The sequence below is a fragment of the Natator depressus genome, chromosome 20 (genome assembly GCF_965152275.1).
Source record: "Natator depressus isolate rNatDep1 chromosome 20, rNatDep2.hap1, whole genome shotgun sequence".
NCBI classification, from domain to species: Eukaryota; Metazoa; Chordata; order Testudines; family Cheloniidae; genus Natator; species Natator depressus.
Window position 1 is genome coordinate 22036547 of NC_134253.1, and position 25645 is coordinate 22062191.

General features: G+C 55.3%; 2 protein-coding genes across 2 annotated transcripts in view; both read right to left on the reverse strand.

Moving 5' to 3' along the window:
• LOC141974959 (cAMP-dependent protein kinase catalytic subunit alpha) overlaps nucleotides 1-6027 on the reverse strand; it is a 43734-nt gene extending 37707 nt beyond the window's left edge. Inside the window, exon 1 of the mRNA XM_074935038.1 lies at nucleotides 5907-6027. Coding sequence (XP_074791139.1) covers nucleotides 5907-5952 — 46 coding nt within the window. The 5' untranslated portion in view covers nucleotides 5953-6027. The remainder of the gene's footprint in view (nucleotides 1-5906) is intronic.
• Nucleotides 6028-15701: 9674 nt separating this feature from the next.
• Nucleotides 15702-23235, reverse strand: ASF1B (anti-silencing function 1B histone chaperone). The gene is made up of 4 exons (XM_074935721.1): nucleotides 23057-23235; nucleotides 19793-19908; nucleotides 18726-18902; nucleotides 15702-17300 (listed from the first exon to the last, which is right to left on the reverse strand). Exons 1-4 carry the CDS (start codon nucleotides 23163-23165, stop codon nucleotides 17103-17105), a joined length of 600 nt encoding a protein of 199 aa, XP_074791822.1. The 5' UTR covers nucleotides 23166-23235; the 3' UTR covers nucleotides 15702-17102.
• Nucleotides 23236-25645: the final 2410 nt, after the last annotated feature.

Here is a 25645-nt window from a genome sequence, read left to right on the forward strand (position 1 = left end):
CTCTGCCTTAGGGGGGAATCTCTGACCCGTCCAGGCTTCGTCCCAGCCCTTCTGCTTCTCAACTTCACCTTTTCTTTTTTGTCTGTCACGAGGAGGAAGCGAGGAACACCTGTGCTCACAGGGTAGGTTAGCAAGGCAGCCCAGGGGTCGGCTCAACCAGGGGAGAGGTTAATCGACCTTCATTACATGGAGAGTCTTTAAACCACAGGGACTGGGTCAGACCCAGGGTCCATCTAGCCCAGGATCTTCTGACAACTGCCAGCACCAGCTGCTTTGGAGAAGGTGCAAGACCCCTATCGAAATGAGATCACATGCCAGAGGGCAGATGCCTCCTGGCCTCCGTCAGAGGGCAGCTCAGAGGGAAGGTCAATAGCCTTTCCAGCTGCCTTGATTAGTTTTCTTACCCCTCACTATTATCACTCCGTCCATCTAAATATCTTATTGGGTTCTGAATCCTGGTGTCTCTCAGAAACACAACATGGTATGACAACCTGTGGAACTCACTGCCACATGACTAATAGCACAACAGGGCATCCCCTTTGCTCAGTTTTCAATTTGCTGCCATTCTGGCAAATGTTTGTGCCTCACCAGGCAGGCTGAGACAGGAAGGGTGGTCCAGTCGTTAGAGTGCTTAACCTGGCTGACTTGGGTTTAAGTGTCAGCTCCTGCCAGACTCCCTGAGGGTGTGTCTACACTGCAATAAAAGACCCGTGGCTCAGCTGCAGCTGGTCCAGGTCAGCTGGCTCAGGGGCTAAAAATTGCACTGTAGACATTCGGGCTGGAGCCGGGCTCTGAACCCCAGCAAGGAGGGAGAGGTTCAGGGAGGGAGGGAATTTTTTGATGAAAATCTTTTCCCCTCCTCAAAGTGAAAATTGGCCCAAGCCGGAGCTGTTTGCAGGACAGGGGGGTTGGACAAATATCCCCATTTGGGAATCACTGGGAAACCGTTTCCAAGCTGCCCAAACGCCCTGCTCCGACATTTCTGAACGGCTCCACGTTAGTTCAAAACCACGTCATTTCACCAGGAATTTATACTGAAAAGGTAACAAAAAACATTAAAAGGTCAAAATGAAGGCCAAGCATTGCAGCTGACCTGTTACCAGGTCAGCTTTCGGATGGCCAGCGCACAAAGAGTTTGACTTCGAACTCTGATTTCGGGACAGGACATTTTGTAATATCTCCAAAATCCCCCTAGGATGGCGCCAGTAAAGCAGAGAGAACAGCACCGCCCCTTCCACACAGATGCTGTGAAGGTAACTGTACTCACATGTGAGGTGCGCAGATACTACAATAATTAGGACCATATCAACACCCTACGCAGAAGCACCCCATATACTTTCTCTGTCCCATTCATAGAACGTCACCCGTGGGATCAGTCACAGGCATTTTGATGGTACTGCTTCAGCCAGAGGCCAAGACGCTGCTGAATCCAGGGTAGGTCTCTCTCTCACACACACTTCCTGCAGGCTCTGAACGTAAAGGTGATCACGGTAGCTCCGCAATGCACAGAACCGCCGCTAGGCTACAGTGCAGTCAAGGCAGGAAAAGCCAGCTGAGCTCCGAACGCCAGTTAAAGGGAAGGGAGGGTGGGTTTCAATCAAGCTCCCCTGATCTGACCCTCCGCCACGCCATCAGGGGTTATTTTGTGGCTAAGGTGGAGGAACAGGAGTCAGAAGGACGCTGGGTTCTCTCTCCAGTTCTGAGAGGGAGGTCTGGTGGTCGGAGCAGGAAGGGCTGGGAGCCAGGATGCCTGGGTTCTTTCCCCAGCTCTGAGAAGGGCGTGAGGTCTAGAGGGGAGAGGCTGGAATCAGGAGCTCTGGGTTGTATCCGTGCCTCAATTCCCCATCAGGAAAAGGTGAATGATACTTCCTTTTTCTCAACTTTTTGCCCATCTTGGTCTATTCAGGCTGCAAGCTCCTGGCGCAGGGACGGCCTCTCACTGCACCTGTGCAGTACCTGGGACTGATCTCAGCATGGTGCTACCACAGTTCAAAAGTCACTGCTGGGCACAGAGTGGGGTCTAGTGGGTTAGAGCAGGGCATGAGGTGGAGGGTCAGAACTCCTGGGTTCTGTTCCCAACCACAGGAGGGCAGTGGGGTCCAAGGGTTAGAGAAGGGCAGAACTAGGAGCCAACTAGGACTGGCCTCTGCCACCAACTTGCTCTTTGACCTCAGGCAAATCACTGCACCTGGTAGCCTCAGTCTTCCCCAACCTCTTTCCCCGTTTGTGAATGGCCACTGACCCCCCAATCCTACGCACACTGGGGCCTAACACTGACATACGCTGCTGGGTGCGGTGACAGCTCCGGGTCTGATCGCAGCAGACGCCCTCGTCTCCTCACAAGGGCTTGGCAAGATGCAACCATTCCACGGCCCCTCCAGCCTTCCGACCACCCCGACCCCTGGAAAATGGAGGAGGCCAGTGAGCCTCGGGGAAGGTAGGTCCTGAAATCACCAGCCCCCAAACAAGGCTCCCAGCCAAGGGAGACCCACCTTCCTGGCACAGCAGAGTGCATGGGACTCGTGTGGGACTGGTGACAGCAAGACACGGCAGGTGGGCACCAGATTCCATCCCAGCTGCAGGATTACTCTCTATTGGCCATTAACTGGGGCTCCACTCCAGCGCCCCAAGTCTTGGCTACACCCAACAGCAGGGTATGTGTGTGTTTGTGCAGGACTCTCTCGTGTTACAGATACTGCCTAGCGGGTAGAGCACTGCGCTGGGGCTCAAGACATCTGGGGTCTATTCTCGGCTCTGCCATTGGCCTGCTGGGTAACTGTGGGCAAGTCGCTTCCTCTGCCCGTGCCTCAGTTTCCCCATCTGACCTCCTTGTAAAGCGCATTGAGATCTATGAATGGACAGAGATGTTGAAGAGCCAGGGATTATTATATGGTTGTGCAAAGCTCCTAGCATAAGGGGGGCCCTGATCAAGGCTGCAACGTGCTACTGCTCTACAGATATAGTCACCAGGAAGGGCGGCGGGGGGGCGTGGGACAGCGGTCTAGTGCGTATTTGCCTCCTCAGAGACATCACCTATTGGACTCAGTTGAAGGTTGGATAAGGGGCTAGATGGACCCAATGGTCTGATCCGACATGGCAGGATTTGGTGGTGGGGGGGGGAGGGGGAGAAGAAGAGATTGGTCTGACCTAGTGAGGCAGGGATGCCAGTTAGATGGATTTGGTACTGCAGATGGGGGGCGGACACCAGGCTAGATGGGCCCTTTGGTTGGATCCGGCATGGCAGGAAGTGTGCGTATATGGGGGGAGGAGGGGAGATCGGGACTGGTTTGATCTGAGATGGGGGCAGGGGTTGGGGAAATATCAGGCTGGATGAGCCATTGGTTTAGCGTGGCAGGGAAGCCTGTGTTAGATGGGCCCGTTGCTCAGATCCAGGGAGGCCACACTAGCCAAGAGTCTCCTGGAAGAGCACACAACCAGACAGATCAATGGCATGGCAAACCCTGTGTGCGTGAAAGGAGATTCGCCTGTGGCACAAACCTAGCAGGGAGGCTCTCAGACAGAGCCAACTGCCTAATAAAAGTCCCTGTGAGGCTCAATTTTAATAGATCATTTTCGTCCTTAGGAAAAATCACGGCACCGATGTTCATTTTTACAGAACCTTTTACTCTTTCCTGAGCTCCCTCCTGGCAACAGCTCGGGCTGCCTCAGCTCTGGCTACGCGGCCCCACAGACCGGCGCCGGGATTCAGCTGCCGGCAAAGCGATGGCGCTACCTGCCTCAGCACCAGCACTCTGCCCTGCTGCTAGACAAGCTACCCCTGGGATCTGTCCGATCGGCTCGTCTCCTTATCCAGCCGAGGGTTCAGAAGAGTCTCTCTGAGCAACGCAACTTTGAGCTCCACCCTGCCATCTTCCACGGGGGTGCGTCTGTCTGTCTGTCCTGAGCTCTGGACCCTTCCTTTGTTTTTAAAAGAGCCAGCTCTCTATTGTCAACGCCTGAGTGCAGCCTGTCACATCTGCCTAAGAGCAATCACAACAAAAGCAAGTTAGTTTCAATGCGCATTTGGTACTTGAGGCTCTCGGTGAAGTAACCAGCAACTGGACATCATGAGAAAACAAGATCTAACTCCTTTGTGCCCCTCTGGACCCTGCTCCCACATCACATGGGAACGGCAGGGAGATCATGACCCAGAGGCTTGGGATCACTCCCCCAATCCACTTGAGACAAAATATTTTGAGACTTAGACCAGTTAGGTGTATTCTGAGGGCTGAAGCATATTCTCCAGCAGTCAATAAAAGCATGAAGCCAGCCAGCCATCGATGGCCGATTCCCCCTCCCACCCTGAGCCCCATGCCGCTTCCCAGAGCGGAACACGAACAGAGATCTAGCGAGCGGAGCCATGAGAGCACCCACAGAGGTGTCAGACTCCACTGGATGGTCCCATTTTATACTGCCAGCTGCACCTCTCCCTTTACAGCACCAGCCTCCGATCGGCAAACAGTCATTTACTAGCAAATTCTGGGGAGCGGAGCCCCACGCCCCCCAGGGCTGGTGCACCCGAAACTGGCCAGACAGGCTGCAGACAGTGGGACTTCTATCCAGGCAATGCAAAAGGGTCAGGTACCTGTTCTCAGCTCACGGGGGGGGGGGGGGGGGGGAGGAGAGGAGAGAACGGGACACAGCCGTTACGAGGGGATGAGTGGGAAGGTGAAGGAAGATGGGGGACCCCAACAAAACCACCCCTGCAGATGTGTCCAACACCTGGTTGGAGAGATCAGGGTGCAATACCCCAGGGCACTGGTTCTCAACCTTTTTTCATTTGCAGACCCCTAAACATTTTTGAATGGTGGTGCAGGCCCCTTTGGAAATTACAGGCAGTCTGCGGAGCCCCAGGGGTCCGCAGACCACAGGTTGAGGACCACTGCCCTAGGGTCCCCACAGCCCCAACCTGGCCTCCCCTGGGACACAGGGCCAGAAAGAGACACCTCAGGTGTGAATGGAGAGGGGTGTCCCAGACACACGATGAGGTGCGGTGGGTGGGGCGCAGGCAGCAGCAGTGTGGGGCACAGAAGGACAGGGCAGGGGGGGCACACAGATGATAGAGGCTCTAGGGCTATGGACTCACGGGGTGTGATGGGGGGGGGGAGATGCAGCCGGGGCGGCACAGAGCTGCTGGGTGTCCCAGGCAGGTGAAGGGGGCGGGGGTCCCAACCACCCTGCAGCAGCCTGATCTCTGCACGCTCACCCGGCCCGGGCTCACCAGGCCCAACCCTCCTTTCTCCAGAGCCGCTGAGCCCCGCGCCCCCAGGCCCGGGCAGCTCCCTGCAGCCCCCACGACCCCGGGCCTGGCACTGCCCAACACAGGGCGGGTCCAGTCTTCACCGCGCCCCCCGCCCCACCCCCGATCCCCCACACTCCTTCCCCTGGGCCCCGCGCTCCCCACGATCCCTCACAGGGGCCCCCCATCCACCCCAGAGCCCCACGCTCCCACAATTCGCTGCTCCCCCAGCCAGGCCCCACTCGTTGCTCCCCCCAAGGGCCCCCCACCGGCCCCCATCTGCCTCAGGGCCCCACGCTCCCCCATCCCCTGGGGGCCCCGATCCCTCCGCCAGGCCCCCGCGCTCCCCCCACTCGCTGCTCCCCCCACTCGCCCCGATCCCCCAGCTCCCACCCAGGGGCCCCCCAGCAGCCCCCATCCGCCCCAGGGCCCCACACTCCCCCATCCCCTGGGGGCCCCGATCCCTCCGCCGGGCCCCGCACCGCCCCAGGGCCCCGCGCTCCCCCCCACTCGCTACTCCCCCCAGGGCCCCATCCGCCCCAGGGCCCCGCGCTCCCCCATCCCCTGGGGGCCCCGATCCCTCCGCCGGGCCCCGCACCGCCCCAGGGCCCCCCGCTCGCTGCTCCCCCGGCCAGGCCCCCCGGGGCCGCGACCCCCCCGCACTCACCGCTCTCCAGCTCGCCGCCCTTCTTGGCCGTGGCCGCGTTGCCCATCGCGGCGCTGGGGCCCGGGCGGGGCCGGCTGCGGCTCCCTCCGCCCCCGCTGCTCCCTCCGGCGCCCGCTGCCCGCAGGAGGCTCGGCTGGGCCCGGCCAGGCCCCGATCCCCCCCCGCCGCCAGGCGGAGCCGCCGAGACCGGTGTCGCCTCCCCTCCCCCCGCGGCGGCGGCGGCGGCGGCTCCTCCTCGGGCTCCGGACCCCGCCCCAGCCCGGCGCACCATTGGCCGCCGCCGCCGCCAGCCGCCCGCGCGAGCCCGGCGCCCATTGGCCGAGCAGGGTACCCCGCCGCACCATTGGCCGACTGCCGTGACGCGCGACGCTCCGCGCTGCTCCCTCGACGTCGCCCCGACCCTGACTGGGCCCGTCCACCTCGCTCGGCCGCTTTCATTGGCCGACGGCCATGTTTAGCCCCGCCCCCGGGCGCTGATTGGCTTCAGAGGGCTGAAGTCGCGGTGTTCTATATTTAGAACGTCGGGCCAGACAGCGTTCGAAAGAATGTTCAACGTGAGGGGCGGGGCCGTGGGAGGAAAGGGGCGGGGCCTGGGAGCTAAACGTGGGGGAAACAGGAAGGGGGCCAGGGAGAGAGGGACAGCGATATAGACACATGGGGGTGGGTGGCATGGGGCCAGGGGAGGGGGTCTAGGAACCACCCTGGGGTGGTGTGGGGACAAGGGAGGAAGCCTAGGAACCACCCTGGGTCGGGCATGGGGATGGGCAGGGGGATCAGGAATCATCCTGGGGTGCTATGGAGACAGGGAAGTGGGGCTAGGAGGCATCGTGGGGGACCATGGGGACAGGGAGTGTAGGAGTGACAGAGCCATTCAGGCTGACCGGGAGCCTACAGCGGAGGGGTCCACTGGGTGACTCATTTGTGGGTGTTGCCCAGGGGCACCCTGGTGGCCCCTCCCCCTTCACTCAGCCTTTCTTGGAAGGGGGTTGAGCAGCTGACACCTTAGGCCTGGGAAGAGGAACTGCTATTAGCTTTACCTGCCGTGCGGAGATCTGCTGCCTCTCCAGCTCCTGCCCCTGGAATGTGCCTCCATGACCCTGCTGTTTTAATAAGCATCATTCCTCAACGGACACACAACTGGGGGCCAGTCAGCAACTGGGCTTCCGCTGCAGTGCAGCCCCCGGGGTGGGGGGGGCAGGTTCTCCTCCCTGGAGGTGTTCCCCCCACCCTGTCTATTCAGACTGTGAGCCCCTCACAGCAGCACCCAGCCCATTGGGGCCCCAATCTCTGTCAGTGGCTCATAGGTTCTACTCTAGTACAAATAAATAAATAGCTTGGTGGGGCCTCAGTCCCAAACTCAGAACCTCTGTCTACAGCTTGAGAAAGTCTAAGTCCCACTAGGTGGGAGCTGCAACAGATTCTAATGCTCTAAGGATTGGATGTGCAGGGGAGGGAACCCAACACATTGGAAAGAGGGGCTCTTCATCCACACGCCACAATGTACCATCAGGGTGATGAGCTGGGGGGAAGGGCGGGAGGGGGGAGAGATTTCCCTAGCCCTGTCCCCCCCACCTGACTCTCAAACCTGTCTACAGAGTAATTTGTCTTTCATGTGATGTGGATGGCATCCACTGGCAGGTACTTCCCAGGGCAGGATCACCCCCTTTGCCCGAACCCCCATTTCAGATCGCACTAGACAGGGCGGCTCTACCAATTTTGCCGCCCCAAGCCGTCGCAGGACACGGACTGCCGCCCCATTCTGAATGCCACCCCAAGCACCTGCTTGGAAAGCTGGTGCCTGGAGGCAGCCCTGGCACTAGACATATATCCGCCACCCCCTGAACCAAGTATAAACTTAGCTAGCTTCATCCAGGAGCCTTTGCCCAGGAGCTGCTGCCACCTGTCTGTTTTGAGAAAGCATCTGTTTAAACAGAAATAGGATTCCCCCCTTGGAGTCCCTGCCCCATCTCTGCAGCACACTCTCCCTAAACACCCCTCCCCCCAGGCATGGGGATTTAACACACCCAAAGGAAAGAACACTTGTGGGATTCCCCCGCTAAGACATCGGCAACCTAGCGAATTGCTGTTCAATCCACACAGGTGTCACTGAGGACAGAAATTTGCACTGCTGCTCCCAATCCAGCAAGCTGATGGGCCTGGGCAGAGCCTTATGGTAGCAGCTGCTACAACTGAGATTTGGGCCCCCCGTGCTAGGTGCTGTAGTTTCACATATGCCCCGGAGAGCTCTATACCGGCTGCTGCTGGGAATCACAATAGAATCCAGCTCCGCCGTTCCATCAAGAAAGGCTGGTCCCATAGTTAAAGCACTGGGCAGGGACCGTATGTCTCTTACTGTCAGCGCAGCACCCATGCTGCCAAGGCCTTGATTCCAGCTGCAGCCTGGAATTACTACTGCAATATTAAATGAATTGCTTAAACTGTAATATTTTAGTGTCCCCAACTCTTGTAATTTTAGCATGACAAGCGGGATCGTTGATGTTTAAAGCCTCTGCTCATGGACTTGTGGGATTATGCAAAAAACTCAGTGTTTAGTTCCTAGCCTTCGTTGCTGCAGAGAGAAGGTTGAAAAACATGACCTCTAAAGCCTCAAAACCACAGTAGGCAAAACACGAATCACCCCCCTCTTTATTTTAAAGAAGCTCATGGGGTTTTTTTTAAGCCAAGTTCACCCTTTTGAATGCTTGCAGTTAGCAATACTTTTCCCTTGACTCTGCTTAGTGCTCCGGGCTTTCTAAAAGCAACTCCTCCATTTAATAGAAGCTGCATCTTCCCAACGAGGGGCCGGGTCGCTCGCCCACTCAGGAGAAAGGAAAGAGACAGGCACAAAATAATAACTGAAAAGCAAAGTCAGACCACCAAAACTTTGTGCTTGATGGTAGACGAGATGTGCAGCTGGCAGCTGAGGTGAAGTTATGTCCACGTGGCTCTCTCCCTCACTCCTTCCCCTGCTCGCAGCCTGGGAAAACCGTGCCCTGAACTAAACTAAAATTGATTGCACACAGCATGACCTAGGAGGCAATCGACTTTTTGATCAAGATAGCAAACCAGAGCAGCTGCTGTAAGGCTGCATAACTCCATTGGCTTCAGTAGAGCCGCAGCAGTTGAGGATCTGGTCCAAAGGTTCCAGTGAAGCCATGTCTGATTTACAGCAGCCTGGGATTTGGCCCAGACTTTAATAGGAAATGAAGGTCGAAGTTAGGCAGTTTAACCTCAAAAGGGGATTTTGTAAAAGCTCTGAATTGATTCAGTTTTGAAACATTAAATCAATACAAGATGGGTTTTTAGGAAGCCTGCTGGAATGAAAGCGAACTCACTGATTTCAGCTTATCCCAGCAGCCAACCACAGCCTGGGCTCCAGGAAGGAAGTGGAACTGACAAGAAAGTGTGACCTTGTGGGTCACCTTGAGGGACAAGAGTGTAGCAAACAGCACCACCTCTGAGAAGACAATTTGATCTAAGAGACACAGGTGCGATTAGCTGAGGGCAGGCCACTGGGGTTTTAAAGACAGATGGGCTGCAGAACTTGAGGTACGTATTGGTTATGCTTTGGGGGCCTAAATCTCCCTCTTCAACAGAGCCCTTCCCACCATTACCTGTAGTGTAGTAACACCTAGGAGGCTAGACACACAAAGACCATCCCTACGGCAAGCAGCTTAGTCTAGTATCACCATTGCACAAATGACCACATTTATCCCCCTAAAAATATGTAACAAATCACACACAAAGAACCCCTTAGCCCTGAGTTTTGCCCTGACACTGGAGAAGAGGTAGAGCTCCCATGAAGCCCACTAGGGACTTTACATGGAAGATGCTCAGACCCTATGGGACTGGGTGGCTGTTAATGTGGTGTGAGACAGAGACAGCAATTTCCTGCAATATCCTTGAGAGGTTTATGTATTATTGGGGGCTGGGGTTGTATATAACCTCTCCGGGGGCAGATGTGATAGATATGAGACCGGGGAGTTCAAAAGACTATTAAAAATGTGCCAGACAACTATGGACTGTTGGGACAATACATTTTAAGTGGATTTCCTGGAGAATCCCTAGAAGGGAACATGAATGCAAATTTCTCCAACTCCAGTTATCCAAAAACCCAGCTTGGTGAAGCTATGCTGTGAGGAAAGGGGCAGCATCTGCTACATTACCTGTCACAGAAGGCCAAGAGCAAAGGCCAAAGCTGTGTAAAGAAACAGCTGATCAGCCCGGCCTGGGTTCCTGATCTAAGATGGGTGAAGTTGTAACCACTGGAAAAACCCCAGTTGTGGGGCTTTGAAGGACTAAAACCTGCCAGAGCCCCATGTTGGAGTTGGGGAGACCTCTGGTGAGCTTTTTAGCATGCGTGTAGATGCTTTTATTGTTGTAATGTTTTCTCTGTAATGTTTTTCCCTTAAGAATAAACATGCTTGCTTTGAAGGAGGTGAGTGGCAACTTGCACCTGTAGGCAAGGCACTCGTCTCAGGCCTCGGAGAGAAAGCAAAGCATAGGCAGTGGCCTTCTTGGGATGTCTGTGTTGCTGAGGACTGTACAGCGTAACGCAGGGAGCTGGGAAGCCTTGAAGCCTCTGGTCAGGAGGGAGAGAAATGTGGGTGTCCTCCCAAGAGAGGGGACAGCTGGGACCCAGAAACCTAAAGTGGGGGCCTTTGGTTGGCCAAGAAGAGGGAATACAGGTACGGTTGCCCTGAAACTGTGATGGTGTATGGAGGACTACTTGGAATTACAAGCTGTCATTTTAACAGGGTGGGGTTCCTGGTCCTGCTTGCAGGGTTAAGGGCTCCGAAGGGAAGCATGCAAGCAGCCAGTCTGGAACAAACCAGCCTAGAACGAGGTCGGGCGAGTTATGCCTTGCTGCCTTGGGGAGCAGCCTGCTTCGTCTCTCTCCGTTTGTGGGGTTCTGAATTCTGAGAAACAAAGTCATATTATGTTAGAACCAGGCAATTCAGGTTTTTATCTAATCTGTGTGTAAGATTGGAGTTTTACACTTATGTTCCTAAGGTAGATTCAGACATCTAACGATTATCTACATAAAATATCACTATCTAACTCTTATATAGCACCTTTCATCCATAGATCTCAAAGCACTTTGCAAAGGAAGTTTCCCCATCTGTAAAATGGGGAAAGACACAGAAGGGCAGTGATTTGCCCAAGGTCACCCAGACAGCCAGCAGCAGTGCTGAGAATGGTAGCCAAGTCTCCTGTGTGTCAGAGCACCACCACACTGCTGGCTAAGAAGCAAGTCAGTTTCCATTATTCCTAAAATAAGATAGCCTGACACTGCAAAGTGATCTGTTATCCCACTCACAGCAGTGTCTGATTTTTGTAGGGCTAGAGCTGTTCAGTGTTTTTAGACTGACCCCTTAACAGCGAGCTGCCTGCCGGAAAGAGTGGGGCGCTCTTTCTTTACAATGGAGGGAGGAAGGAAGTCTGAAAAGTTAGCGTACCCAAACCCTGTTAAATGAGGGAATTTTCCTCCTTGATTTTCTCCTTGGGAATATCATTAGTGATCCGGCAGGAACAACTTGAGGCCTCAACTGAGATCAGCACCTCACTGTACTAGGTGCTGTGCATGTACCTAGTGAGAGAATCCCTGGCCCGAAAAGCTTCCCATCTAAATAGAAAGGGTAGAGGGAGGGTGGGGAAACCAGGAACACAGAAATGACGTGACCAAGATCACACAGCTGGGAACAGTCCCCAGCTCTCCCACTCTTGTGGCTGCTTGCTACTGCTGAGATAAGTCCTCCAGAGCGAGTGTGGTGATTTCACGGCCCCCAATGGAACTGCATGTCAAATTCTAACCGAGACGTTTTTTCCCCCCTAAGTGTCCATATGGCCGTAGAGTCAAAGAGGCATTACAAAGTTTTGAGCAAGTGTGGAAAAAGTCACTTCCTCTTTTAACTTGTCTGGCTGCCCTAGGTTGGCTTCTGCGATCTGACATTCTTGGCAGTTCTCTAATTTATACAGCCTCTCAGGAAAAATAAGTTAGACAAAACCCACATTCCTCATGTAAAGAGAAAGATCATTCTGGCTGCCTGACGATCAGGAAGCAAAACCAAAGTAGAAATAGAAGAGGCAGCAAAGCCATTCGCTCCGTGTGGTTCACCTTTCGCGCAGTAAAGGGTGAGATTAAACACCACGTTCTGTGGTACTGAAAGGTGACAAGTTCAGAACTGATTAAAGGAAATACTCCCTTCTCCCCCATGTGAGCTGGGGAACGTACTGCCACTGGATACTGAGCACAAGAGCTTAGCTGGATTATTATTACTTTAAAGATCAGACATTTATGTGGCTAATGAGACCATCCAGAATGAGAACAGAGAAGATTTAAGCAGCAAACAAGAGATCTAAATCTTCCCAGGGACATGAGCTAGCCTCTAAGTCTTGCAACTTCAGAGGATGCTTTGGTTATGCCGTCAGTGCAGGGTACATCCACCTTCCTCTTACGCAGCTTGATGCTGGCCGGTCAGGAAAACAGGCTGTATGGGCCATGGGTCTGATCCCACGAATGGAGCAGGGAAGGAAGAGATGCAAGCAGAGATCTCACCAAGAAGGGGAAATGCACTTTCCCTGCCTTGCTGGGAGTTCCTGGCTGTTGCTTGCCTGCCAAGGCACAGACAAACTAATTTGCAGTGTTGGGGACTAGGCTCAGATTGGTAAATAAGCATTTGATTAAGGGCTCAGGCCACCCCTCCCATGCTGAAGGGCTGGTTCGGCGCCACCGGCGTGATTCCCATTAGACAAGATCAAAACAAACCGCAAACACAACAAAAGGCGGCAATTTTCCTCCTTTGTCAGGGCTTGGTAGCTCCTGGCGGCTGCTCACTGAAGGCTTGATGCAAAGCACAGTAGAGGCAGCATGGGAACAAACTCCTACCAACTCTGGCCCCGTCTTCATTCATGGACCTTCTAGGGGCCTGGCTCGAGTGAACAATTGGTGCAGGGAGGAGGCAGGTAGGGTGCCCTGCCAGTCTACATCCCTCACAATCGCGTGGGAGAAGAGCTGCAACAGGGAGCAAACCAAGCAGAGATTGGTGGGTAAAGATTTGCAGGCAGGAGCTCCCCACCCACCTAGATCATCCCCCAACCTCAGCTGGGAGAACTACTGCCCAAGCTGCAGTCTCACGAGCCATCAGCATTCAAGTCTCCACCGGCCTTGGCAGAGTCCTCTGACAAAGAGAGGATCTGCTGTTTCACATTCTTCCCCAGGCACGAGAGGGCAGAGGTATAATATCGTGCCTCCAGCAGAGAGGGCCTGTTAATACCTGCTTTCCCCTTTGCAATTCACCTTTCACTGTAAAAGAGGCCACATTCAACACTAGCTAGACATGGGGTAGCTCCTGATTCTGCTTTACTCAAGGTGTACAAGGAGACCGACATCCAGGAACTGAATCTGATCTCCCGAGTCCCAGTCCAGTGTCTTAACCGCTCGTCTATCCTTCCTCAGTCCTTGCACACACTTCCCTGGGACACCCTCTGGGCAGAAGGATGCATACATAGGATCAAGGCCTTCTTTCGGTCCACAGCAATTGTTTATCAGTAGCCAGAGTGATTCATTAGTTCCTATAGCAGAGTAGATAATTAAGCCCATCTCAGCTCCTGCCGTGATATCCGATGCTTCAGAGGAAGCCGACTAACCTTTTTAATACACTCAGCTAGTGGTCTGTTGCTGCATAGATGGTGGTACCAGTCCTCTCCCTTGCTGGGAAACAAGCTTGTTAATTGCAACAGGAAATCCCTAGGTGTGGGGGTGCGTGTGATTGGAAAGATGTGCGAGGAAGGAAAAAAAAGGGGGAGGGGGAAATGGATGCTTGTCCCTAAATCCTCCCTCAGGCACCCAAAAAACAAACAGTTTCTTTTACAGCTTCGAGGCTAAAGCAAAGCGTCAGAGAAAGTTCCAAAAAATCCTCTAGCACAGAGTTTAGTCACGTTTTCTGGACTCAACTAGGGCTTTAATACAAAGGTGACCTTGAAAGGATCCATATAAAATCAGGGCGCGTTTCTTTTTTTTGATGGAGAAGTCAGGCTTGAGAAGTTGGAAGTTTTACTGCTTGTTTTTTTTTTAAGCCTTAGAAATAATCAGAAACACTCAGCTGGGGCTTCCCCTGGTATTGATTACAGATCAGAAGAAAGTTTGAGACGGAGCCACTTGAGAAGGAGGCTGCTTCCTCACTGGTGGTGTCATGGATGTTCAGGTGTTTATAAAACACCAAAGGGTCTGACACGGTTTGAGGTCTTGATTACTGTGCTGGGATCACATACCCAGGATGAGATTTGTCTGACCATGCACTAGAAAGCTGCAGCTGTTTACTGTTCAATTGTGCCAGGTGCTGTACAAACACTGAACAAGATTTTAAGATGTTCAGACACAGACCATCTAGATTTAAAAGTGATCTGGTTAAACTGATGCAAACCCCTAATGTAGACACCCTTAAACCAGTTTAAGTCTCACTCAGACAGGTTTAGCCAGCGCCAGAACGTTGGCAAATTAAGCTATGCGTTTCCATTAGAGGTATGCCCTGGTTTAAAATCTAGTTAAGCTAGTGCACCTTTCTAGCATGCACCTGGCAGTCATGTACACCAATGTGAGCTGGGGACGGGTCATCGCCATTTTAATTTAGTGAGACAAGGTAGGTAGGTGAAGTAATATCTTGTAGTGGGCCAGCTTCTGTGAGAGAGAGAGAGAGAGAGGCTTTCGAGCCACACAGAGCTCTAGATGCCGTGTGGCTCAAAGGCTTGTCTCTCTCACCAACAGCAGTTGATCTAATAAAATAAATTACCACACCCACCTTGTCTCTCTAATATCCTGGGACCAACATGGCTACGCCACCACTGTATGTTAATTTAGTAACATTTTTACACTCCCTGTGCACTAACAACTGCACAAAGCACAGCTCTAAGGGAGAATCCGTCCACCCCCCCCCCCCCCGACATGATTTGGGCAACTGCTTTACACCCCTATACTTGAGGTTTGCACCGCTGGCAGCAACACCAGTGTGGACACAGCTCGCCAGCTCACCTTTCCCTCTTGGGATGAGCCTTTTGCCAGTTCTCCCACCTCGGCAGGACCTGAAACGTAACCTGGGAGAGACCGACAGAACACGCTTGGCTGCTGATGAATAAAGCATGCCCAGGCCTCTGCAGGCTGCATTATTCTGGAGCCTAGAAGTCTCAACTGAGAGGCTGCATAGAGAGTGTGAGACAGCCCCTGCCCCATAGAGCTCACAGTCTAAATAGACAAAGAGTGGAAGGGGAAACTGAGGCACAGAGGGGCAAGGGACTTGGCGAAGTTCACACAGAGTCAGTGGCAGGACTAGGAATAGACCCCAGGACTCGTGTCCCATCCACCACACCCATTTCTCAAACTTTTCAGGTTGGCAACCCCTTACCTGAAGTCAAAAATTTTCATGACTCCCTCCCTGTCTCACGTTGACTACAAAGAATAAAAAAAGCACCAGTGATGATAACACTAAGCCTGCATGTGCGTGGAGAGGCTGGCAGGATACTTACCTTGAAGAGGACAGCTACGTGGGTTGTCAGGGAGTGAGATTCTCTTTGCTTTAGATGGCAATAAGATTTGTCAATGTCTCAGGACCCCACCCCCAGGGTCACGACTCACCGGCTGACAGACCGTATCGGACCGTGCCGCCTCTGAAGAATGCTGCTGGCATAGCCCCCAGCCAGAAGCACCGTGACTATGAAGGAAGTGGGTGAGGCCGTGCTGCCAGGCCCCGCACTCATGCCACGCTGTTTGCTCCAGTGCATGAGACAGCAAATCATTCCAAGAGCTTTATTCCTATGTTGACTTAAGACACTTTCAATCGTTAAAAAACAACAACAAAAAATCCATGTATGCAGAGTACTCCTACCACATCAGAGAGGGAAACGGACAAGGTCAGAACAGGGCACTTCGGAACAGAACTGAACTAGCGATTCCCCCAAATAATCTCTCTTTTCCCCCACGCAGGCCGGTAGAGGGCTCAAGATCCCGGCTGGGTTTGTAACTGGCCATTTACTCTAGAAAGCGAATAGAATTGCCATCCCACAGCCGGATGAGCAGGGGCATGCTCCATTCCGGATCAGGCTGCAGATGGATCAGTCTAGTGGAACAGAAGCGGGTTTCCTAACGCAACACACCAGACCAGTAGGTGTTGCCAGAGCGGCGTTATCAGAGGTTCTTCTTGAGAGGGAAGGAAGGAAGTCGATCCAGCAGGAAAGGTCTGAGTCTAACGCACCCTAATGCCGATCAGACAGCTCTTTGCCACACGGTGCCGTGCATACCCCCCACCCCTGAGGTCAAGCTATGTGATCACAAGGGCTCTGTATGTTGGTGCCCCTTCACCCCAGGAAAGGCTGTACACAGGAGAGATGCTGGAGCGAGTTGTGCCCCAGAGGAGCTGGTAGAACCATGATGTGCTGCAGCTAGGACGAGACACAGTCTGAAGCCCCCCAGGGGTGGGGATTTCAATCCTCCAGCTGGAGGGAGCTGCTCTAGAGTTATTGGGATGCTCCCAGGAGGAGGAACTCCCAGCGCTGCAAAGCCAAAGTGGGCAGCATGGGGCTGGAGGGGAGAGCATACGACTGCCCAGCTAGAGCCAGTGAAGGAGGGGTCTGACGGGGAGTCCGCCTCAACTGTGGCCAAGGATACCAGGCAGGTGCATGTCATGGCTGCAGCCGCCCTGGAAGGAGTGGAGCTGGGTCAGCGCAGAGGTGGGGATGGTTCCCAGAGACAAGCCAATGGAGCTGGCTCACATTCCCGGCAAGCCACCCAAGCCCCAGGAGCTCCCTGAGCTGGTGGCCTGATGCAGGGTGGGTGGGACTAAGTGCTTGTCAAGGGTGATTCCTACCGAGCCAGCAGTGATTGGTGCAGAGACAGAGAAAGTGGGGGAGGAGCCCAGCAGACCTACAGCTCCCATTCCTCCCTAGCCCAGCTGCAAAGCAGGTGCCCCCAGTCTCCTCACAGATCATCCCCTAATGCCCACTGGCTAAGGGGAAGGGCCACAGTCAGACACCCCATTGGTTAAGGAGAGGCATTAACCCTTTAGTTACCCCACTAGAACATGTCCAGGTTTCTCCACTGACTGTGGTACTTGGATGCAGCCCCCTTGAAGCCAGTCAGATCCCCTTCCCCACGCAGTGGCTGTGTCCTGGGACTCCTGTGTCCAGGTCTGGCCGTGCCCTGGATCACATGCAGTCCATGGAGTTCTCAGGCAGGATGCCGAGAGCAGTGCCCGGCCCCTTGGCTGAGGTGCAGCTGGCAGACAGCACGCCCTCAGGCTCCGGGTCCACGTTCTCGATGTCCTCCATCTGGTCACTGGGGCCGTCCCAGTTGATGTGGAAGCGGGTGACACGGGGGTTGGAGGCCAGAATGTTCCTCTGCAGCTAAGCAGGGGGAGGAGGAGTCAGACAGCTGCAGGGCTTGTTATACAGCAATCTGGGGGCTAGAGACACCTAACAGCCCCCCAGCCTGTGTAGGAGAACCCTATGGGGGGAGAGATGCTGGAAAATTTCCAGTCAACCAGCTGGCTGTAGGGGCCCTTGCTGGGATTTCATGCTATGGGGAAAGAAGTGGGGCCTTCCCGCCCCCAGGGCGTACCCTGGCCTAAGCCAGTTGAGATGGGAGGGTAGGACAGCACTGGGATATAACCAGGAGTCAAGTCTTTTCTTCCTTAACTAAGGGCATGGCTACACTTGTAGATGTAGAGCGCTGCAAGTTAACCCGGCCCTTGGAGAGCGCAGTAGGGAAAGCGCTGCAGTGTGTCCACACTGTCAGATTCAAGCACACTGGCATGGCCACATTAGCAGCTCTTGCAATGCCACAGAGAACAGTGCATTGTGGTAGCTATCCCAGCATGCAAGTGGCTGCAACATGCTTTTCAAATGGGGGTGGGGGTGGAGTGTGACAGGGAGCATGGTGTGTGTATGTGGGGGGAGAGAGAGTGGATTTGTGGGGGGCTGAGAGCATGTCAGCATGTCAGCATGCTGTCTTGTAAGTTCAGACAACAGCAGACCCCCCTCCCCCAGCCTCTCTCTCTCACACAATCTCAGCAAGCAACATTGTCCCAGAAAAGATAAGCAGCCGGCTGTCAGAAACGGAGCTTTGAAAGGGCATATCCGCATTCCTATAGCGGAGTTCAAAACAATGACAAGAGTGGCCACTTGACTTAAGGTGATTATGGGACTTTCTGGAGGCTGATCAGAGTGCAGTAATCCAACACCTTGGTCACACGGACGCTGGGGTGTTTCAGCCGAGGCACAGCAAGCGTTATGCTTCTCATGGAGGTGGATTACCAGAAGCGCTCCAGCTGCAGAGTCCAGGCGCTCTAAGTGCCTTGCCAGTGTGGATGGGTCATGAGTTAGGGCGCCTGGGGCTGCTTTAATGTGCTATAACTTGTAAGCGTAGCCAAGCCCTTAGTAAAGGTCTAAAGTACCAGCAGCCCTGCTGTACAGAGGGGGAAACCGAGGCACAGGGTAGCAGGGAAGCGACTTGGGCAAGGACCTACAAGTAAATCGGTAACAGAGCCAGGAAGGGGACCCAGGTGCGCTGACTCCCAGTCCCCTAACCAGGGACCTCGAGACTCACCCTTTCCCTAGCCAGGCAGGGACCAAGAGCTTGAAATGCCGCACTAGGGCTCAGAGCATCAGAGAGCTCCCTGATCCCAGCCCCCCCCACCCCGTGAGGAACTGGGTCAGACCAGGGCTCTGCAGTGGCAAGAGCCTCCTTGCCCAGAAGGCCCGAGGTGCCCCTTACAAAGACCCCATGGGCAGGGTGTGAGTCAAGAGCCCGCCTCTGCCAGCTGCTCGTACCTGGGAGAAGTCTGGTTTAAGGGGTGGGTTCTCCCGCAGCTCAGGGTCCGTGTACTCATTGTTGACGTAGTAGCCCACGCGGATGAACTCCTGGCCCAGGTAGGTGCAGGTGATGAGCACCACAGTCACCCCCACCGCGTCACTCTCAGGAATCAGGCTGGGGTTGGGGGCTTCAGCCTGGAAAGGAAGCAACATCCCCACCCCAGGGGGAGATCAAAGAGCACGTCAGAGGGACACCAAAAGCCAGTCACATCGGTGAGTTTTTAAGCGAGAAGGGACAACCAGATCACCCTGTATGACCTTCTCTCTATCACCAAGCCCAACAGCCCAGATCAGACCAAACTATGGGAGACCCAACGGTTGAATGCCACAGGGAGAAAACAGGAGGGACTGAGGTGCTAGCGATGACCGGGAATTGATTTAGCGAGATCTAACCAGACGAGCTGAGCAAGGACCCCTGCTATGCACGGTAAAGGAAGGCGAATAACCACCAAGGTCCCTGCCAATCTGACGGCGGGGTGGGGGTGGGAGATTTCCTCCTGACCCCAAACCTGAAGATCAGCGTGACCGTGAGCACGGGAGCAAGACGCACCAGCCAAGCATCCGAGAAAATCCTCTGTACTCCCTCAGGATACCAGCCCACCCTGTCCACAGTCCATCTCCAGCTGTGGTCAATCCCTGATGCTTAACAGGGAGGACAAAAATAACCCTGAACACACTAGGGGAAACAAATTTCAGAGTAGCAGCCGTGTTAGTCTGTATCCGCAAAAAGAAAAGGAGGACTTGTGGCACCTTAGAGACTAACAAATTTATTTGAGCATAAGCTTTCGTGAGCAATTGGCTTCCTGATTCCCGCTGGCTAACATTGCTCTCTGCAGACATCATGCTCGGAAGGGTCTTCACCACCATAATAAGACGTTGCCCATTCATCCTGCCTCCCCACTCAAAAATACGGCCACAGATTAAGAGCCCCAAGCTGCTTTGGTTGCATTTCACCTATCCAGTTGCTTCCTAGCCCCAGACCAGGCCCTCTAGCCCCACCCAAGTCTCTCACTAATGCCTCTTACCTCAAACACAAACATGTGCCTCCCAGCTGGGACAGGCCCCACCAGCACAGAGTCGAGCACCTGGTCATACTCCTCGCTCTCCGCAGAGCCCACATAGATGATTTTCCACTCCAGGTCTGAAAGGGAAGGGGAGCGCAGTGAGAATCAGCAGCAGCCCCTGAGTAATGCTGGGGAACCGATTCTGCTCTGGATTTACACCAGCATAACTGAGCACAACACCCATATTTACACCAACGTGATGGTCTGACCCTGTCCCTTGTGTTCTCCATCAGTTCCCCATCCAGAACTTAATTATCAGTGTCTCACAACCACCAACCCCTTTGTGCTGGGCACTGCCCAGACATCTAGGACACCACCACAAAGCAGACAAGATAAAGGAAGGGTTATTATGCCCTTTTACAGGGATACTGAGGCACAGCAAGCTTAAGTGACTTGCCCAAGATTCAATAGACTCTGTGGCATGGCCCAGAACCGAATTCTGATCTCCTGAGTCCCCAGCAAACACCTCAAACATGAAACCATCCTCTGAGCTGCAAGCTCCTTCCCCTCCTCCTGCCAACCCATTTCTTCGAGGGATAGGGATCACAGGGGACCCCAGAAGGTTAGATTCTGTAGACCACCACCAAGAGATGGGAGACCTTTTGGCAAGAGATGAGACCAAAGCACTGACCAGAGTCTCCGACAGGTGCAGCCCCAGTGGGAAGGGAGCCAGGCTCTGCTCTTTAAAGCTCATGAGAGATTTCCTGATTATGGGCCAAGGGATCATCTTAAGCATTGCCTGCACTCAAGGCTGCACCAGTTACAGCCAGAATGGTTTCGTTGCAAGCCCCCATCTGTCTATCCGGTTCCATCTGCAGTTCCTTGTCTGATACTTAGATCGGAAGCTCTTTGGGGCTGGATCCTTCTTTTGTTGTTGTTTGTACAGCACCTGACACAATGGGGTCCTGAGTCATGTTACCTCCTGTGTGGGTGCTCTTAATTACATTAAGCTCAACTCTGGTTTTAAATCAAGTTAATAATCAGTGCTCCTCTGAATACAAGCACATGCACTAGGTTTGCCAAGCTGTCCATTTCAAGGGATGAGTTTCAGCTCCGAGCAGGATCTGCCTTCTTTTACCAAAGCCTGGTACCCAAACCTAAGAGGCGTTCAGGCGTGTCCAAGCCTGAGCCAATGCCAGGCCTATGCCCCCATGCACAGACATCAAGCTAGAACAAGTGTGCGTATGGGAGGGTGGAAGGATAGTTTTCATTTCCACACCTGAGGGAAGCATGCTATGTAACATGTAAACATTTCCCAGGAGCCTGGATCCGGGTGGCCTTTGCCAGGCAGAATAATGCCACATAGCAGGGGGAGTTTGGATGAAGGGGGTTATGTAGTTTCTCAAAACAAATCAGAAACAGCACCTTTTTAACATACAGAAGCTGTGTAATTTACAAGAGAGGGGATGCATTAGCCAGAGATTACATAATAGGCTAGAGTACCTTACTAATAGAGGGAAGCCTTCCTTGAGGAACAAACTGCAGCATATACCCTCAAGCCGCTACAAGCTATAGCCCCCTTCCCAGAATAGAGAGTAGTGGGGGATGATCCCACACAAGCCCCTAAGAGTGAGGAAATTCAGTCTGATTGAGAGCTGATCCTCCCCCCAGTGCACTGGAAAGCTTATCCGATTGATTCGCAGACAGGTTTCCCAGAGTGGCATGGCCCGTCCTGTCTGGAGAAAGATCCCTGTACAGGGCAAGCTGCAGAGTTAGGCGGGCTATGCAGCGGGTGGTGCCGCCCGTATCTGGAGGATCGCCTTGGAGAAGATGGACGGTCCAACAGCGCGGCAGCGTTCCTACTGCCCCCACTCAGCGGGGCTGTGCTCAGACTCCACAAACAGCCCATTTTCAAAGCCAATGAGACATGCCAATTTCTCAGCCCCAAAGACAGCAGAGAGATTTGGCTGCCGCCACTCCACAGCTTTGACACCCCCTGAAGTTAAGAGGCTCAGGGCTTAGGCCATAAAGGGCTTTGCAAGCTACGCTTTCGTGACAATACCGCTCTGCGGCGTGACATCTCACACTATCCTCACACCCTTTGGAAAGTCTCTTTTCAACCCCTGGGCTCCTTTCTTCAGAGAGAGGAGCCAGCCTCCCAGAGATGCCTCAGAAGCACTCAGATCTCTTAATACAATGGCTCTAAAACTGCAGTCTAAGGGCCCTTTTCCTTGATGGGCTGTTTTAAGAAGAAGGGGCAGGAGGGGGTTTAGGGTCTTTTGGATGGGAAATCTTAGTGGGGGAGGGCAGACAAAGAACTGGAAACATCACTGCCACTATTCTACCTTTCAGTGCCATCGCTTCGCTGTGTTAAGTAATGTCTCATTCACGTGTTTATTGCTGGAAAATATTCAGCCCAGGAAGATTGGTCTGGCTACACCATGCTCTGCAAAAGGCAAAAGTTTTCTGCCCCGAGGCATCTCCGGACCAGAAGGATTCTCTGGCCACCGAATCAAGCTGTGCGTGGCCCGCTTTTCAGAAATGCTGGGCACAACGTGATTCTTACCCATCAGGGCATAACGTACCATTTAAGCCTCGGTGTCGATAAAAACTGGCACCAAGGGAACAGAAGTTTGCAAGCAGAATTCCCTGGGGGCCGCCAGGTAAGAGTCTCATCTCCCCCCCCCCCCCCCCCCGGCGAGGGGCAGGGCTGGCAGGGTTAATCGGGGTAGTGCAGCTGGGTGATTTTGACACCAAAGAGCTCGCTGCAGCCCGCTGAGTGGAGCCAGAGGCGGGGCGCGGGGGGGGTCCTTCGCCGGCGCCCGCTTCCACCTCCCGCCCGCTTCCCCAGCGCGGCCCCGCCCCGCTCCTGTCTGGGCCTTGGCTCGCTCCCCCCCGCAGCCCCCTGCCCGCTCCGGGAAGAGCCGCCCGGCCTGCTGCGGGCACGAGCGAGCGACGGCGGGCCAGGGGACTGGCGGTCCGGAACCCAGGAGTCCGGGGCCCCTGAACCCGGGGCATCTGCCCCTCCCCCACTCCCCGCCCGCCCGCCCGGGAGACCCCGCCCCCTTCCCGCCCCCAGCGTGTGGGGGGCCCGCTCCAGGCCAGGGCGGGAATGGGAGGGGGGGCAGGGGCTGATGGCGGCGGGGGGGGGAGGGGGCTCCCAGGCCTCAAAGGTCCCAGGGCCGGACCCGGAAGGTTCCCGGCGGGGGGGGGGCGGCAGCCGGGTGCCCGTTGTCAGGGGCTGGGGGCCGGCCGGGGGGGGGGTCCCGGCCGGCCCGGACTCACCGTGCGGCAGCGCCTCCCCGCACTCGAACTGCACCTGGAAGCGCAGCGGGCGGCCGAACGGGCTCGGGTTCTCCAGCACCGACACCCCCAGCACCGACACGCGGGACATGCCGCCGGGACCCGAACCCGCCGCAGCGCCCGCCACAAAGCGGCCCCGCCGCCCGCGCGCGCCGCCTGCGGCGGCCGCCCACGCGCACAGCCGGCCAATCAGCGCGTGTCACCCGCCGGCCTCCGCCAATCCCCACCTCCGCCCCACACCGACGCGCCAATCCCCGCACTTCGCGCCGGGACCAATCCCCGCCCGGCCCGCTCACTTCCTGCCGAGCGCCACGCCCCTGCCCTCAGTCGCCAATCGGCTTTCCCCTCTCCGTCCCTGGCGGGAGCCGGATGCGACCAATCCGCGTCCGCCTCTCATTGCTCCCCGCCAATCCGCGCGCGCGCCAATTTTTGGGATTCCGGCGGCCAACAACCAGCCAGGTCGCTTGGACGAAAGAGGAAGGAGGAGGGGGAGGAGAGTCTGACCAATCAGGAGGGGAGATGAGGCAGAGGCGGGGGAGCCTGGGTGGGGGGCTGTAGGGGGCGGTGCCTGGGCCCTATAGGGCCATATGGGACTGGGCGTTACATTCCTGCAGGGGTTGGTGGGAGCCAGGCGCTATGGGGCGCTGTGGGGTGCGGGGGCAGCTGGAGGTGCCAGCCATCAGACGAGATTTAAAGCCATGGGGCAGGGAGCTGTGGGGTGGGATCGAGGGGCATTGGCAGAGCACTGCCCTAGTGCCGCGCTGAGTCTGCTCTGACTCAGAGAGCAGAGTGCCCCCTCCTGGCTCACGGCATCCACCCCCTGGCTTCTCCTCTGAGTGCCTGACCCAGCCGAGCTCGGGGAACTCCCCTCCGCTTCCCCTACTTCCCCCTCCTGCAGGCTGGGCCGGATCCAGGGTTCTTCTTCGCTGCCCGCCTGGTCTGCCGTGTGGCCGTTCAGCGAATGCCAGGCCCCACCCTGCATGGAGCTAGGCGAGCAACCCCGGTGCAGGTTACTGTGTGGCTGTTACACACCTGCTGTGCCACTCCCCAGACATAGCTGCATTTCAGTGCTGGGTGAACTATCCCCACGCAGAGTTGCTGTGTGACTGTTACACAGCTGCCATGTCCCACCCCAGAGGTGGCTGGATTTAAATGCTGGAAGAATCGATACCTGGACCCACCTCTTGGGGTTTGTGAGACTTCATCCCTTCGTGTGTATGAACGCTCTGAGGTGTCGCGAGGAAAGGGGTGGGGGAAGCACTATTACCCTTTGCCAAGTCTTGGGCTTGAGACAACGAATCCGGACGAGTGGGGTAGCTAAATAGATGGTTAGGTGCAGGACAGACAGATGGATATAGAAAGTGCGGGGGATGGATAGAAGAGGTGTATGTGGAGGGAGGGGAGGGGGAAATGGATAGAGGGTGTGGGGACGTGTGCGGATGTTTGAAGATGAATAGCGGGGATGGATGGATGGGGTGGGGGATGGACAGAGGGGTGTGGAAGGAGGGATGGATGGATGGGGTTGGTGGGTTGGATAGAGGGGTAGGGATGGGTGGGGGTGCTTGAAGGTGAATAGAGGGGATGGATGGATGGAGTGGGGGATGGACAAGGATGTGGATGGAGGGATGGGGTGGGTGGAGGGATGGATCGAGGCGTGTGAAAGGAGGGAGGGAGGGATGGGGTCAGTGGGGATGGGTGGGATGTTTGACGATTAATAGAGATGGGGGTGTTTATAGATGGATGGATGGGGTGGGGGGTGGACAGAGGGATGTGGATGGAGGGATGGATGGATGAGGTTGGTGTAGATGGATAGATGGAGTAGGGATGGGTGGGGGTGTTTGAAGATGAATAGAGGGGATGGATGGATGGGGTGGGGGATGGAGGAATGGGGTTGGTGCGGGATGGACAGAAGGGTTTGGATGGAGGAATGGGTGGATGGGGTCGATGGGGATGGATAGAGGGGTAGGGATGGATGAGGGTGTTTGAAGATGAATAGCAGGGATGGATGGATGGGGTGGGGGATGGACAGAGGGGGGTGGATGGATGGAGGGATGGAGGGATGGATGGAGTCTGTGGGGATGATAGAGGGGTGTGGATGGAGGGATGGGGCAGGTGGAGGGATGGACAGAGGGGGTAGGTATGGGTGGGGGTGTTTGAAGATGAATAGAGGGGATGGATGGATGAATGGATGGGGTGAGACTGGACCGAGGGGTATGGATGGAGGGATGGGGTGGGTGGAGGGATGGATAGAGGGGTGTGGATGGAGGGATGGATGGATGGGGTCAGTGGGGATGGATAGAGGGGTAGGGATGGGTGCGGGTGTTTGAAGATGAATAGAGGGGATGGATGGATGGGGTGGGGGATGGACAGAGGGGTGTGGAGGGGGACAGACAGCTGCACACACTCTGCTACCAGGCACCGTCTAACTCAGACCAGGCCAAACTCCAGGGCTTGGATCAGGCCTGGGGAGCCCCAGCATCGGTGACCCCCCACTCTAGCCAGCCGGCCCCCGCCCAGCCACCCGAGGAGGCTGCTGTCCAAACCAGATGGACAGACAGAGACAAACTGCAG